This window comes from Nyctereutes procyonoides, unplaced genomic scaffold (assembly GCF_905146905.1).
Source record: "Nyctereutes procyonoides isolate TBG_1078 unplaced genomic scaffold, NYPRO_anot_genome, whole genome shotgun sequence".
Lineage (NCBI taxonomy): Eukaryota > Metazoa > Chordata > Mammalia > Carnivora > Canidae > Nyctereutes > Nyctereutes procyonoides.
Window position 1 is genome coordinate 21,988,884 of NW_026575034.1, and position 16,363 is coordinate 22,005,246.

Below are 16,363 nucleotides of genomic sequence, written 5' to 3' on the forward strand. Positions count from 1 at the left end.
TGGCACCTAAGTTTTTCCCTAAGATGCACCAGGCTTCCCCTGCAGGTAGAATTTCCTGACTCTCCCTTCTTCCCCACATCCGTGGGAGCCAGGCTGCTGCCTTCTCTGGGGTGTGGTACAAAGGAGAACCACAGAAGCTGGGGTAGCACACAGCTGGTACTAATCCTGCCTCCCTCGCTCATTAGCCTTTGGTCCATAAGAGAAAATTATAACACTTTATAAACTTTTTTTTTTAGTTTATAAACTCTTTTAACCTCCTGAAATAAATTTCTCCCTCTTAGGATATTTGTGAAGACTAACCAGGATCATGTTAATATATATATATATATATATATATATATATATATATATATATTTATACAAATGATTCCATGTACATATACCCATATGTATACATATATGTGTGTATTTGTGCATGTGTATAGATAGACATGTAAAGATATATACATAGATCCCATGCCAGACATTTTCATTTTCTTCCAGCATACCAAAATACTCCTCTTTATCTAAAGATCTGCAAATCTTGATTCAAATTTTGTATAGTGGCATAGCCTGCCCTAATTTATAATGCATGCTTCTCAAAGAACAAACCATATCTTCACTATCCTGAGTAGTTCTATCCTTTATTTCATATTCTTTAAGAAGAAGGAGAAAGATGGGAAGAAGGGGGAGAGGGAAGAGGAAGAAGGAAGAAAAGGAGAAGAGGGAGAAGAAGAAGGGGGAAAGAGAGGGGAAAGTGCAGAGGGTGGGCAAATGCAGTGACGTACTCAGGTGTTTCACCACAAGATAAAGGACTGAGCAGCAGAAGGCTGTCTCTCATAAGTTCAGTTGAGCCTAGACCTGACCTCTATAGGACACATCATGAAAATTCATAATGTCTGCAGTAGGGTTCTGGGATCTGAGAAATGAGAAATGAGACTTCAACAGAGTCAATTATCACTTTATTAAAGCAAAACCAAACCAAACCAAGCCAAGCCAAATTGTACCTCATCGATACAGCTCATATTTTTTCATCAATAACAGATATTTATTCTTACATATAAAACTCTTAGATAAATGTTTCACACCTAATGAAATTTCGTTTCTCAATGTGACCCTAGGAAATGGGTACAATCTTTGACATCAATTTTTACTTTAGGAAAATGAGACCAAGAGGTTCTAAGTAACTTGTTCAGGTTTATACAGCTTGAAAGTAAAGAGACAGGATTTGACCTCAGAAACTCTGAGCACCAACAATCTATTCTTGGTAAATATTTTACTTATGCACTTTAGCTTTAACTCTATGATACATAAAAGGGTGCCATTGGTAAAGCAACACACTCTGAAGGATTCAACACCTACTGACAGATTTCTATGTAAGGTCCTATGTCCCATGCACATGGAAAGAATCGATGTTTTCCTTTGTTAATTCTATTAAACAGCAGAGGGAATGAGGGAAAGAAATGTCAAAGGAGGTACAGCAATACTGCTCCTGCTGTAGAAGGGATTAGATGTGTTCCCTTTGCAAATGAACATTCTTTCCTAATAATAAGCAAAACTAATAAGGAAAAAAAAGCATTCTCTGCTAATGAAAACAAAATATTAGGAAGAAAAAGGCTCAAGCTTTCACTGCATAATAGGGGCATGTAAAAGACTATTGACTTGACTTTTATTCCCTCCAAATTCATATGTCACAGTCCCAGCCCCTAATACTTCAGAATGTGACCTTTCAGAGATAGAGTTTTTGCAGGGGCAATTAAAATGTTGTGATTAGGGTGGTCCTTGCTCCAATCTGACTGCTGTCCTTAGAAAAACGTAGATTTAGACACAGAAATGCACAGTGGGAAGATGATATGAATAGAGACAGAAAGAAGTCAACCATCTACAAGGCAAGGAATAGACAGAGCCCTCAGAAAAAAACAAAACAAAACAACTCTCCTGACACCTTGGTCTTAGACTTCCAGGCTTCAGAACTGTGAGACAAGACATTTCTGTTGTTTGAGCCACCCATTCTGTGGTACTTTGTTACAGCCGTCCTAGCAGACTGTTCCAAAAATATTCTAAAATGAAAGATGGAAAAAAGAAGGAAGAGGTGTTCATAATGGTGCAGATGAGCTCAGGTTTAGATAAGCCCCAAGACAAAGGGTGCTACACACAAGTGGATGAGGGGCTAAGAAGGTTCAGGAACTCGGTGGGCACAGGGTGATAGGGCATTGACAGTTCCAAGGATTGAAATATGGAGAAGCAGTCTGAGAAAACTGACACTCAGAAAACTTGTAGATGAGTGACCCATGGTTTGTGACATTAAAAAATGAGACAATGCGTGCTTCATAGTCTAGGAAAACCCCAACACGACGGGGAGGAACAGGCATGAAAAGAGTCAAAACCTTGGAATCAGAAGTGGAAGACTCCTCAAAGACCTTATACTCAGATTCATTCTGTAGCCCAATAACCCAGTAACCAAGTTGAGGTTTGAATCTGGAGTAAACATCTAGATGATTTACTTTTGGATCGAAAACAAACCCAGAATCCCCTTTTCTCTTGAAGCTTCTTCCTTTACTGTACACCCCTAGGATCCAGGCAATCTTCCCAGACACATCTACTTCCCAGTAGTACTTCCCTGAGGAGAAATGTTGGCAGCCCAAAACATCAAAAGCAGAGAAATCACATGGATGTATACTTTTAAGTGGGAAGTTGTGCACAACTGTCACTTGTCTTTTATCTGCAGAAATGGTAATATTCGAAATAGCATTGACTGGTTTCAACATCACGTCCACTGTAAGAAAAAATGACAGGGTCAGGTGACAGATACAGAGTAGATGTGTCTTGAGACACTGTGAGGTGGAATATTGGGGAGTGACTGGGAGAAACTTATGTTGATGGGTCAGAGATGAGTAGAACACTCAAGAACTGTTGTATGCATGTGTGTTTGAGAGGAACACATGAAACTAAGACCATGGGATCTGATAGTAACCACAATTTCTAAAAAGGAATCAGAACACAGTGATTAGAACAAACTGTAGCTCCTTCTTACCCCAGTAGCATTGGACATCTGTCAGCTCTGAAATGACAAAAGTTTCAATGATGTCGTTAGAAGCAAAGGAGTAAACTCTGATACCTGTCTTTTCACTAGAATGGGGATAGGGAGGGCAGCTCTGTGAGGCTATGAACTCATGAACAAGATGATGAAGCAGACACCTTGACTGTTCCCCCTTAGGTCTGATCACACCTTCAGGAGTTCTACCTCTCCTTCTCAAGTCTACATCTTCTCTTTTATCTTCATCCAGAAACAACATCCTCTCCCCTATTTTGCCCTAATACCGCAAGAATTCCACACCCAAAACCTTCCCCTTGACTCTTCTTACCTTTAAACACTTGCAACATCCCGCTCAGATCCGGAATTAGGAATGTACTCTTCAGTTTCTTGGAAACAATGTTTGGCTTTTTCAAGGTCCAGCTCTCACTCCTAGAGAAGACAAAAATTGATCACCTCACTTCTGACCTTGTGTATCTAAAAGACCGCTGTTTCCCTCGCTTTTCACCCCACTGATACACTTAAATTCCCTCTACTGAAGAAGGGGGAAAAGGGGAGAATCCTGGTGCTGCGAACAGAAGAAAAATGCTCATGCCTACTTTTCCATTTACCCTCCGTGTGATCTTCAGAAGGTCTTCACCTCAAAGAGCTTCATATTCTTCCTTCTAAAATGGAAAAATTTACCCTATACTTTACCTCTTAAAAATAATAAAACTAGGTGAACTCATGGTGCCTTTAAAAGATATTTGATGCCTCTAAAAAAAAGTATTTAAGGACAGCTGGGTGGCTTAGTTAGTTAAGCATCTATCTTCTGTTCAAGTCATGATCCCAGGGTTCTGGGATCAAACCCCAAGCCAAGATCCTTGCTCAGCAGGAAGCCTGCTTCTCTCTCTGTCTTCTGCTCCCTCTGTTTGTGCTCTCTCTCTATCTCTCTCTCTCTCTCACACACACACACACTGACAAATAAAATCTAAAAAAACAAAAATTAAAAAAAACTAAAAAGCGTCTGATATATGAAGAAGTCATGGTCATCTTAGTGGTTCCACCACTAAAGATGGGATTTCCCAGGCATGTGGTCAGTAAAGATGCTCCAGACCCTGGTTACTGAGAAATTTAGGTTATCAAGTACATAGCTCCTGTATTAAAAGTTGAAGGATCTCCAAAACCTGCTACCCCCAGACATATATCTAGATAATAATATTTAAGGTTACATTCCCTGGGGAAATATTACAAACATCTAGAAAAGGAGATATTATGACAATCAAATTAAAAGTTTCATGTGTTTGGAAAGAACTAGATGCTGCCAGGTGGATAGACAACTTTAGACACAAGAAGACTATATTTTCTACAAGATGCTAAAATGTGTAAGCAAGAAGAGATTAATTATTGGCACCAGGATGAAAGCCACTATTGTTAAAGACTGGAGCTTTTTTTTTTTTTTGGAAGTCCAAATAAAACCACTAGAAAGATCTTGTTTCTTCTAACATATAGAAGAAAAATAAGTGCAAGAGTGTTATCCTTGTGGAAAATTTGGGGGCCTGGCAGATGGAGGATGGGATCTTCTCTGAAATAAGATAGACACCTATGAAATATGAAAGCAAACTGAGGCAGACATTGAGGTTTGAGTGAAATTATGTTGTTATTGATCCTAACTCTGTGACTTCCTTTCACCAAATTCCATTGAAAACCTCACCTGTGATCAAAATTTTGAGATTATATAATTCCCAAATTCTCCAGCTCTGTGATTATTTTTTATCCTGATTGATCCCAAGATAACTTTGTCTTCACTTTAAAAAAGGACCATACCTGGTCTCCCACACATACCTTTTCATGATATTAATCATATCCTGGGGAGAAGAAAGAAAACATGAGTCACATATAGCATTGCCATATTTAGAAAATAAAAATGTCTAGTTAAAATTTAATTCTAGATAAATAACAAATATGCTTTAATTTAAGCATGCCTCCTGCAATGTTTATGATACTTTTCTACTAAAAAATTATTTATTCTCTATCTAAAATTCAAATTTAATTATGCATCCTGTATTTTGTCTGGGAACCCCCCAAGGAGCTATAAGCCCTCCTACCTTAAAAAGTTTTATTCACCTTAGACCCCTAATACCTCTTGGTATGAATGTGTTAGATGGTCAGAGTCTGATGATCAGAATATGGAGGACAAAATGTAGAGATAAGACTGAGATCAACCATCCCAAGCAGTCATGTGAGGATATTAGAAAGATGCTTTCCAATACTGGGAGATGAGGTATATTTAAAAAGAAGATAAGAGACTTGACATAAAAAAATTACATTCAGGAGAAGACCTCATTAATTCATTATGTTTCTATTTGTTCTAGAGACAAATAAAGATGAAACCCATATTTGCAGACATTATTCCAGGCTCTGGAGAGTCAAATATGAGTAATTAATAATAGTAGTTCTCAAAAAGTATACTTTCTTTTGCTGCAAGTACAAGTAAACAAGCATTTCAAGCAAATGTTTCTCTGGCTTCCCTCTACTCATTCTACATACCTCCTCTACACTATCTATAGGTAATATCCCTAATTTTTAAGCATGAAATAAGCCTCAGAACCTGAGAAAGTCTAAAACATAACTTATTATTTCCCAACTATTTACACTCCATTGTCCAAAATGATACCAGTATCTGCTCAGTCACTGTCTTAGAAACTAGAAATCTTACTCTGAATTCCGATATTGTATTAAGCCAGTCCAGTCCATAGCCTCAAAATCTTTTAGCCAGCTTTTTATTCCCAGTATAGCCATTATTTGCCTTATTTTTTTAACAGAAACCTACCAATATATTTGGTTTCCCTCTCTCCAGCCTAACCACTTTTATACCAACAAATACTTGCCCAGCAGTTGGTTCTACATACTCAGATAAAGTTTTATGCTCTGTATTAGGCTTTTTTGTTGTTAATGTATATGACAAAAACCCAACTAAAACTTGTTTAAATTTAAAAGAAAGAAGAATAAATTCAGGGGCAGGTGTAACTTTAGTCATAGCTAGGTTTTTAAGTGAAAATCTTGTCATCAGAATGTGTTCTCAAAATTCTATTTTCTTCCTGCAATATTGACTTTCTTTTTAGACTCTATGATATCAAATTGAATCTCCTGGTTTAAATGATAATCCCTGATATATTACTTGCTGAAAAAGAGAATTTCTCTTTTTAGTCATGATAGTAAAATTCTAAGGCATATAAAAAACCATTGACCTAAATTGGGTCAGATGCGTATCTTATAATAGTTATTGCATCATTGGTAAAATGTAGGAATTTGATATTCTGATTTACCTAGAATTGAGAAACATACATCCCTGCTGCTGCTGATTTTATCAACCCTAACCAACTACAATGGGCTGAGGGTAAGGATGGTTCAACAGATAATTCAAGAGGTTGTTACCAAAAAAAAAAAAAAGTAATTGAATTAAGATCAAACAAATGTCCCATGCAACCCATCCCTTCACTCTGACTGCCATCTCCTCACCTTCCTTTTTTCACCAAATTATTCCCCCTCAAAAAAGGCTCAATATAATACAATGTTTACAATAATATTAAACATGGACGACTTACATCACACATAAATTATAATTTAAGATCATTTAAAGCTCTAAACTTAAGATCTGAAAGTGTAGGGACACCTGGATGGCTCAGCGGTTGAGCATCTGCTTTGGCTCAGGTCGTGATCCTGGAGTCCTGGAATCAAGTCCCACATCAGGCTCCCTGCATGGAGCCGGCTTCTCCCTCTGCCTGTGTCTCTGCCTCTCTCTATATATATCTCTATCTCTCTATCTCTCTGTCTCTGTCTCTCATGAATAAATAAAATATTTTTTAAAAAGATATGAAAGTATAAAACTGTTAGAAAATAAAGGTAAAAATCTTCACAATACTGGACTTGGTAATGATTTCTTTCATATGACAAAAAAAGCACAAGGAATAAAAGAAAAATAGCTAAGTTGGACCACATCAAAGTTAAAACCTTGTGTGCATCAAAGGACACCAGGAAGAGATTGAAGAGATAATGCATGAAAAGGGATAATATATTCACAAATCATATATTTGATGAGGTGTTAGTATAGAGAACATACAACAAACTCTTACAACTCAACAACAAAAAGCAAACAACCCAATTTGAAAAATAGGGAAATAATTTGAATAGATATTTCTCCAAAGAAGAAATGGCCAATAAACCACATGAAAAGATGCTCAGCATTACTGGTTTACACGTGGGAAATGCAAATCAAAATCACAGGTATTGCACAGTGTAGACTCACCAACAACAAGAAAATCAAATATAAACAGAGATTTTGTGTTATTTGACTAAATTTAAGTGAAGATAACGGAAGCTTATTTAGAATTTCTCTCCATTTTTTTGCACTTCCTTTTTTTTTTTTTTAAAGGTTTTATTTATTTATTCATGAGACACAGAGAGGCAGAGACACAGCAGAGGGAGAAGCAGGCTCCACACAGGGAGCCCCATGTGGGACCCGATCCCGGGTCTCCAGGATCACACCCTAGGCCAAAGGCGGGCACCAAACCGCTGAGCCACCCAGGGATCCCTAGAGTATTTATCAAAGAGTTTCCCCCAACTAGCTTTACATCGAGTGACTTCACTGTAGTGGCTCAGGAAGGGGCAGGCTCCCTCCTTCCCAATCACCCCATCAGATATCACCTGCTGCTGAGTTGCATGACAGAGTTTGGACTGGATGCCCCATACAAGGAGTCTTCAAAATGTTCAGACCCTCAAGTCTGGCCCATGAAGGAAAAAAAAAAAATCTTAACCTGGGAGTGAGAAATCTACATCCTTCAACAGTCAAGAAAAAAGGCCCGGTACTGATCAACCCCAAGGCTACGAGCCCCCGATGTTTGGCAGTTATCTTCAGGTATAACTACTTTCCCTGGTGAGCTTCTTCCTTGACTTCTGGGTTAAACACAATGATTCCAATGCTGTCTCAGTCATTAACACCATCATCCTTTCTGTAAGAATTTCAGATGATGGTAGATGTCTGGTTTAATTCTTCCTTTTGCGTTTATATTTGGGGTTCCTTCCTTGTTTCTTTAAAGTAGGCACCAAGCCCAATATGGGGCTTTTTTTTTTTTCCCCAATATGGGGCTTGAACTCACCACCCTGAGATCAAGAGTCACATGCTCTACCAACTGAATCAGCCAAGGGCCCCTTAATTCTTCCTTTTGCATTGAGATAAGACTGTCGTTTCCTGTAGTTTCAAAAACTACAAATATGCTGAAATTAAAACATGAGATCTTAGGAATAAAATTAACACAGGGGCTAAAAAACTAAAATCTTAAAAAAAAAAGGGGGTGCTTGAATGGTTCAGTCAGTGGAGCCTGCAACTCTTGACCTTGGGGGTAATGAGATCAAGCCCCACACTGGGGGGAGAGACTACTCAAAACAAAACAAAACAGATAAACAAACAAACAAACAACAAAAAAAAGCCAAACACAATCTTAAAACAAAAACAATTTAAAAATAACACAGGTGCCAAAACTGTGGTAGAAGGTAGTCACTAGTGTAGCTTATGTGCGCATCACCCCTCATGCCTCCCCCTCCAAGAGGGAAGGCCAGGTTACCATGGTCTAGGAGTTAAGTCTAAAACAGCAACCTAAACTGAGACCAAGCTGAGTTGTTCTAGCCAAAGGAAGCCCAACTGTCTTCTGCAATAGTATTTCCGTGTAAGTCAGCTCCAGACACCTGGTCAGTGGTGATGGGCTTGGGACACAGTTCCCTCAGCAGTGGAGCGATATTTGGAGACTAATATTGAAAGCTGCGCTTGGTCTGGATATCATCAAGAATCTGCTGTAGCTCCTCATCTTCAAACCGCCCCTCCAAGCTTGGTATCAGTGCCTTTGACTCCTCAGCAGTCTCTGGGCAAAGGTTGGCCAAACAGGCCAACTCAAACTTATGAAGCTTCTTCTGGAGCAACAAGCTACGGACACTGGCAATGGTCTCTCTGTTTTTGAAACGGCTGAAACGGGCTGTATAATTTAAAGTTTTCATGAAGACCTCAGAAAGTTCCTGTTCATCCTCTGCACTCTCATTCTGTTGCTTTCGATGCTCCAGAAGCATATGAACTTCTGAATTTAGTAATGTCTCCGCTGTTTCAAACTCTTTGGGAAAGATAAGCTGTGAGGCATCCTCCTCGACGTCGCCCGCCCGCGGATCGCTACCCCCAGCCGCCATGGGCACACCGCGCCGGGCTCCACGCGCGGGGCGCCGAACGCGCACGCCGGAAGTGCAGGAGCGCGGGGCTCGGCCCCGGAAGGCTGCACTTCCTTTTATAAATTACTAATAATGGCAATTTCTCTTGCTGTTCATACTTTGAATTATCGGGATGACCCTTCAGATGTCAGAAAAGGGGTACTGAGAATCCTGAGAGTCTTTGAATGTCACCGTGAGGAAGAAAGTGTGGGGACCCAGCAAAGAAGGAAATTTTGTCTCTGTGTTTCCCCCAGAATCTCATCATGTAGGAGCTCCAACCCAAGCCTTACCTGCACTGTGTCTACTGACGACCCCCATATCTGATGCTCAACGTCTGAGATGAGCTCTCTTAAGCATTGCTTCTGCTGAGCAAGCTGGTCTCTGGCCACTATCAAGTTATCCAGCACATTCACTTCATCTTCCTCCAGCTTTTGCAGCACCTTCTTTTCCTCACTGTTCAGGGTGGCTCTCATTTCATTAAACCCTTTCAGAATCCTTTGTCTCTCGCTCTGCATACGATTCTTTTGGTATGAGAAGAGAAAGAGGCAGTCAGTGTGTCTGGCCAAGGGCCGACATCGTCTGGACCTGGGAACCAAGACAAGAACTATTTTCCTCAGAGAATTCTCAAAGAGATAGGGAACAGGCAATGAGCAACTACCGAGAAAGCCATTTCCCCACTATTGTCTCTTGAGTTTCTCCCAAAGAAATAGATTAAAGTCTACTTTATCAAGACCCACTCTGAGGCACAAAGTGATAGCTGGATGAAGTTTGGATTGCAGACATCTGTCCTGTATAATCATGCCACACCACATAGGAAGCCCATCTCCCCACACCTCCTACAAAGGGAACACTAAGCTTTTCTCAATGTGTTTTCTGGAAGTATTAGTGGCGCAAACTTGATGATGGATATGGGACATGGGATTCATGAGTCATTTTTATTGTTTCTTCCATGCCTTCACTTCCCAATATTTGGTTTCACTCATGATATGTCTACTCTCTGGCACCCAATCCCCAACAGTGAAGGAATGAAATGAAGACTAATTAAGAAGCCCTCAAATTCATTAATTCTGAAGTAACAAAGAGGAAGGAGCATCCTGTGACTGGACCAAGGTGCTGCCCATTTTCTGTCTCAGAACTCCCTCAGGAAATATCTCTTCCTGCCTTCCAGGAAACTCTCTTCTCTCTGATGTCAACTTCCAACTCCTCCACTTTTGGATACTCCTTCCTCAGCTTCTTCAGAGCTGCCTGGAGTTTCTCCTGTGAGAAAAGAGGCACCAGAATCAATCTATGAGCTTTCTTAGCACCTGGATAGAGGGAAGAAGTTAGACTCATCTCAGAAGAGGTTACAGAAATGAAATTGGTGATTAGAATCTAGGATATAGACAAAAATCTGAAGAGGTATTCTGTATCACTGGGTGACACAAGCTACCATCCCTTGGTCAAGAGTAACAGGATTTTTTTTTCCCAGAAGAGCTGATACTGCACCAAGGAAGTGCCTTTCATCTCATTGACATATTCCTCACATTCAACCAACCGTGTACCCCCAGAAACCCTCTCTTCAAAGGGGCAATCAGAATTTATCTTGGGAAGCATTTCTCCACTCATCTAACTTCTCTTATTTCTGATCAAGTGAAAGAATGCACAAAAAATCATTTAAATCCCAGAAGCTGAGCAAAGAGTATGGAAAGAGATTACAGAGCTCAATTCTATGATGACCAAGAGAAGAAAGTAATTTTAAAAAGTGAAGGATTCACTTGAGGTACCATTATGCCCCATTTACCTTCACCCTTGGGCCTACCTGATATTCCTTGATGACCTTCTCCACGAAGACTATTTGATGACCACAGTGCTCCGCAGACTGGGCACAGTGCTGGCAAATGGCCTTCCCATCCTCCTTACAGAAGATCAGGAGTTTTTCTCCATGGTGCTCACAGAGCTTTTGTTTCTGTGGGCTCATGTTCTCCCTGACTTTCTTCGCTATGTTTGCCAGTGGCTGATTAGGTCGGAGATTCCAAAACTGGTATTTGCACTGGCACACTGGGCAGTTGCTTTCCTCTCCTTGATGGGTTCCTGACTTCTTGCTCTTTGCAGTGATGCAAGCTTGGCAGAAACTGTGGCCACAGTCCAGGCTCAGAGGCATTGTCAGAAGCTCCAGGCAAATGGGGCAGGTCACATCCTTCTGTATGTCTGCCTGTGCTGGAAAATCCATTGCAGCGTTCCCCTGGCTTCTTCCTGTCCTGACAACTGAGGCCTTTCTTGCTCACAGACTCCTGTAGGGGCAGGAATATTGATAAGAAAGGCAAAAGTAGAAAGGATACTGATTATGTAGAGATTTAGAACAGGGAAAAATATTAATATACAATACAGAAAGGAAAACAGACAAGAGAACTAAGTTAATAGCAGAATGAAAATGGCTCTTTGTAATATTTCAAACACTTGACTCTAAGTTTATATCGCATGAGAAATTTCACCCCATCAGGGCAAGCTTGCTAGTTTCTCTTCTTCTGCTGGTAGGACAAATTGAAGCCCTTCCTACCAAGAACCATGTGAAACTCATCAATTTTTTCTGTCTTTACTCTCCCACCCCCAAATACATCCTCCATGTTAAATACACTAAACCCACTGTAACACCTGGTCTTTTGCACTGCTCTCCTCCTAAGTGGAGTGATCCTACCCCTAATATTTGCCTGACTCCCTTTTTAAAAAGTTTTATCAAGTTATATGTATATCAAATGCGCTCATTTTAAGAGTACAATACAATGATTCCAGTAAACTTAGGGAACTGTATTACCAACCCCAAGTCCAATTTTAGAACATTTCCATCACTTGAAAACAAACTGAATGTCACTAGCTGTCTCCCCCATTCTGAGCCTGTTTTTACAGATTTGTCTTTTCTGGTCAATTGATACATTGCTGTAAATTTGCTAAATTTCTCTTATTTACTATATAATATATAACATCTTTCTTTAAATGTCTTATTCTTCCTCCTAAAAAGTAATCTAAGGATAGATCAGGCATGGTTTCGTGCACTGACAGATCCTTGGTATCTAGAGAGGAACATCAGACACAGGAACACAAAATGTGATGAATTTATAAAGTTAGAACTCCTCATCTTTCTGTAATTGACTAGATCTTTCTCATTAGCTCTTCATTTTTTCTTTCCATTTATTAGCAGTTCTCTAATAGCTGAAAAATTTACCTCCCAAGACATCTGTCACACACGGAGTCTTCCCATGCCCTCAAATTCATTCCCCAAATAGGGAGATAGAAACAGCAAGGGCCACAATAGGCAGATAATTGTATCACTAACAAGTTTATAACCAGTTGCAGTTTACAAATGACTTTGACCTATTTACCCCTTATATAAAAATCCTTGAGAAATAGGAGTATATCCTTTCTTCAGATGTATAAATAGAATCAAATGATGTACAGATCATTCTATTTATAGAGATCATTATTTTATAAAGGGTAGAGTTGGTGGACATACAATCCACAGGATCCTCTTTCAGGGTTATCTTTGCACTACATAGATATTAACAAAGACAAACGGAGGTAAAGGTTGTAAGAACTAGATGGGTATTTATATTTTTAGGGGGGAAAAGAACAGATTCATACTCTGGATCACATACATGACAGATCTCAAGAAACATAAATTCCACTGAGTCCTCTGTCAGCTGTGGGAGAGAAGACTCAATATAAAACAAAGACCATTGATAGAGAGATAAAGTCTGTCCTGTTTCAAACACATTGGGTGCTATTGCAGGTTGAATTATGTTCCACAAAAAATATGTCAAAGTCCTAACCTCTAATATGTGTAAATGTAACTTCACTTGGAAATTGTGTCTTTGCAGATGATCAAGTTAAAATGAAGTCATTATGATGGGCCTTAATTCAATATGACTATGTCCTCATAAAATCAGGCAATTTGGAGACACAGATGGACATGCACACATGGAGAAGGTCATGTGAAGACAAAAGCTGAGATCAGGGTGATGCATCTACAAACCAGGGAACACCAAAGATAGCCAGGAAGCTACCAGAAACTAGCAGAAACCCAGAACAGATCCTCCATCACCACCTGCAGAAAGACCAACCCTACCAACATCTTTGATCTTGTACTCTTCGGCTCCAGAATTGTGAGAAAATAAATTTCATTTAAGCCAACGATTTGTGATTTGTGTTTTAATGGCAGTCCCAGAAAACTAATATAAGTGCATCTGTTTCCTCTATTCATTTATTCTTTATTCTATCATTGAAGAAGTGTTTCACCATTGAAACTCCCTCCACCTAAATCAGACAGACAGACACAGAAACAAAATGTAGGCTCACTTTGGAGATAGTACAAATGTAGGACTTTCTATGGTAGGGTAAGGGCCTACTAGATCCTAAGTTTCCTTTTCTCACTATATCCTGATTGTCTGGACAGAGGCTTTCTGTGTCTGCACAGTTTAGACAAGAAAAATGGAAGTGTCTTCACAATAAGGAGAGAAAGTCCTATGAGGGGGTTCGATAATATCTATAATACTTTCCCTATTCCCTGGATTAGGAACCGTCAGTTGGAAAGTAAGGCTTGTTCTTGGCATCCAGAGACCTGGGAACTCAGAAGTGTTACAATTCCTCTGCATTTCTCTACATCCCTCTTCTACCACCCTTTAGAGTACAGGGTTTAATCTTCCCCCACATAAATGACCCTGCCCCCAAGAGCTCAAGCTCTGAGGTCCAGTTGTTTCAAAGCAGTCATTTTGTCACACAGGTCCATGTCTGTAAGTGACAGGAGTTTAATCCTTGTCTGTCTCTTCAAATTAGATCCCATCCAACTGAATCTCTTACCTGGATTCCAGGAATAGGTTCCCCACCAGTCTCCCTGAAACTGTCATTCATCTCATACAATCTGCTCTCATCACTGTTCACACCACCAGCAAGAATGATTCTCTCTTTTTTTTTTTTTTAGAATCAATCAGTCTTGCCATTTCTCTGCTCAAATACATATCATTCAGCTTGAGTCAGTCTTTATGGTGGTTGAGTTAGGTTCACATTATACATCCCCTCCTATTGCCTCATCCCCTTAGCCCAGCTCCTACTCCTCCCCGATTTAGGCTGGCTACCTTATTTGTTTCTTGATCACTCTGGGCAAAAATCCATCTTAAAGCCATCAATTCCATGAAAACTCAGCTCAAAATCACCTTCTCACACTGATACCTACCCTGAAATCTATTTTAAATTGCTAAAGCCCTTTAGCAGGGCACACCATAGACACCAGGCCCTTTGGCAGGTCTTTTTGTCTATTCGTGCTATTGTTTCTTTGTTTTCATCTTTTCTCATATTGAATTATCTTTTTGCTGTTTATTTACTTTCACTCCACTCACCCAGAATATAATCTTTTATAGATGCTTAGTATTTATTGAATGTTCAGTGTTAATACAATTTTTTTCATCAGAGCTATATACTTTTGCTCTTGTGAATTTAATCTAAAATGTTTAAATTTTTTTTTAATTCACTTTCTCCCATCCATTGGACCCTGTACTAGCCCCCTGAGTAAACAATTAATATTCACCAGATATAAACCTTGTTTAGATATAAGACACAGACCAATGACTTCTAAAAAGTAAGAGGAAATTACACATCAAAATATTACATAATATGGAGATCAAATTACAAGGTGTTCAGAGAGATTAAGATGGAGTTCTTTCTGAGAAATTACCAACTCCCTTCCTTAGCTCTGTGCAGGGAAAATGGAGTAAAGGGTTGAGCTAGAAAGCAATGGGAAGGTGTGTCTAAGATGATAGAGGACAAGTTCATTTTTTTAATGTATATACATATTTTTTGTCAGAGCTTGATTAGCCAACATATAGTATAACACCCAGTGCTCATCCCATCAAGTGCCCCCCCTCATTGGCCGACACCTAGTCAGCCCATCCCCTCGCCCACCTCCCCTTCCACTACCCCTTGTTCATTTCCCAGAGTTAGGAGTCTCTCATGTTTTGTCAACTTCTCTGTTTTTTCCCACTCATTTTCTCTCCTTTCCCCTATAATCCTTTTCACTATTTTTTACATTCCCTGTATGAGTGAAACCATACAATGATTGTCCTTCTTGTAAAGCAGGAGTGAACACCAGAGCATTGTGCAGGTGCTGTTGAGATGGCAGTAAGCCATGCACACTCAGAAAAAAAACAAACAAACAAACAAACAAATACCATGTGGTTGGAGCTCCAGAGAGACAAGTGACCATGGAGGAGCTGCAAAGATGGACAGCCGTCTAATCATCCAGCCTCTCTCATCAGGCTGGCCAAAAGTCTGGTAATTTATCAGAAAGGTCCTAGACAGCTTCCCAGAAGTTATCAGGACAAGAAGATTAAAAGGATGAATTTCAAGAGCTTCTTCTCCCAGGCACAGCCCTTAAGTTCCCTTTCCCTCTCACAAGTCCAGATAAGGACTCTTGTCTGTGCTGGCTTTCTGCAGGAGCTTGGGCTTTTATGAAGAGGGAAAACAGGGCTCCATTCCATGGGCTTTGCTGGAGGAAAAGAGGAAGAGATTTTCTGTTTCTGGGCGGCGGGGGGGGGAGTTATTCTGGCTCACCTTGGCAAGGTAGAAAATTCAAAACGACAGGAAGAAAGAAAATGAGAGTAATTCAACTGGGAGAAATAATGATCCCTCCAAGAAACAAATAAGGCTTTTGATGTTGTTAAACCTCCCTTCTTTATCAGTCATGGTGCCCCCAGACTCAATGCACCTCTCTTTTGCAGAAAACCTACCAGCTGGCTCTTTGGTGAATTTAGAGCAGCTTCAGAACCACAAATTAAACTCATCCAAACACATTCAATATGTTCCTTCCAAACGTCCTGTCCTTTGCCCTCCCAAACTGCCCCACACACACCTTTAGGTTGAAGTAGAGAAGTCTTGATTCAGCGGAGATCAGATGCAGGTATAGGCAAGATTCACTCACCAAGCCAGAAAACTGCTCTCCACAAGAGAGTTTCCCTACAGGAACTGAGTGAGAAATGAAACTTAAAATCTGAGAAGGGGAAATGAAAGAAAGGAAGCAGAGAAGAAACTTACAAAACAATAACTGTGGGAGGGCACCATGTAGGATGCCAGGGAAGGATATGTTCTAGAACCTGC

The 16,363-nt window shown here is 39.9% G+C and overlaps 2 protein-coding genes across 3 annotated transcripts; both read right to left on the minus strand.

Moving 5' to 3' along the window:
* Nucleotides 1–974: 974 nt before the first annotated feature.
* Nucleotides 975–16,223, minus strand: TRIM22 (tripartite motif containing 22). Of its 2 annotated transcripts, none has more exons than XM_055318059.1 (8): nt 16,119–16,223; nt 11,043–11,514; nt 10,406–10,501; nt 9,535–9,765; nt 4,838–4,860; nt 3,345–3,445; nt 3,014–3,040; nt 975–2,755 (listed from the first exon to the last, which is right to left on the minus strand). In XM_055318059.1, exons 2-8 carry the CDS (start codon nt 11,451–11,453, stop codon nt 2,160–2,162), a joined length of 1,485 nt encoding a protein of 494 aa, XP_055174034.1. In that variant the 5' UTR covers nt 11,454–11,514; nt 16,119–16,223; the 3' UTR covers nt 975–2,159. The 2 variants fall into 2 exon arrangements, with proteins under 2 accessions (XP_055174034.1, XP_055174035.1); XM_055318060.1 differs by having other exon boundaries at nt 16,188–16,213.
* On the minus strand, nt 8,494–9,288 carry LOC129505113 (DNA-directed RNA polymerase II subunit RPB4). Its single transcript, XM_055318061.1, has one exon. It carries the CDS (start codon nt 9,224–9,226, stop codon nt 8,798–8,800), a length of 429 nt encoding a protein of 142 aa, XP_055174036.1. The 5' UTR covers nt 9,227–9,288; the 3' UTR covers nt 8,494–8,797.
* Nucleotides 16,224–16,363: the final 140 nt, after the last annotated feature.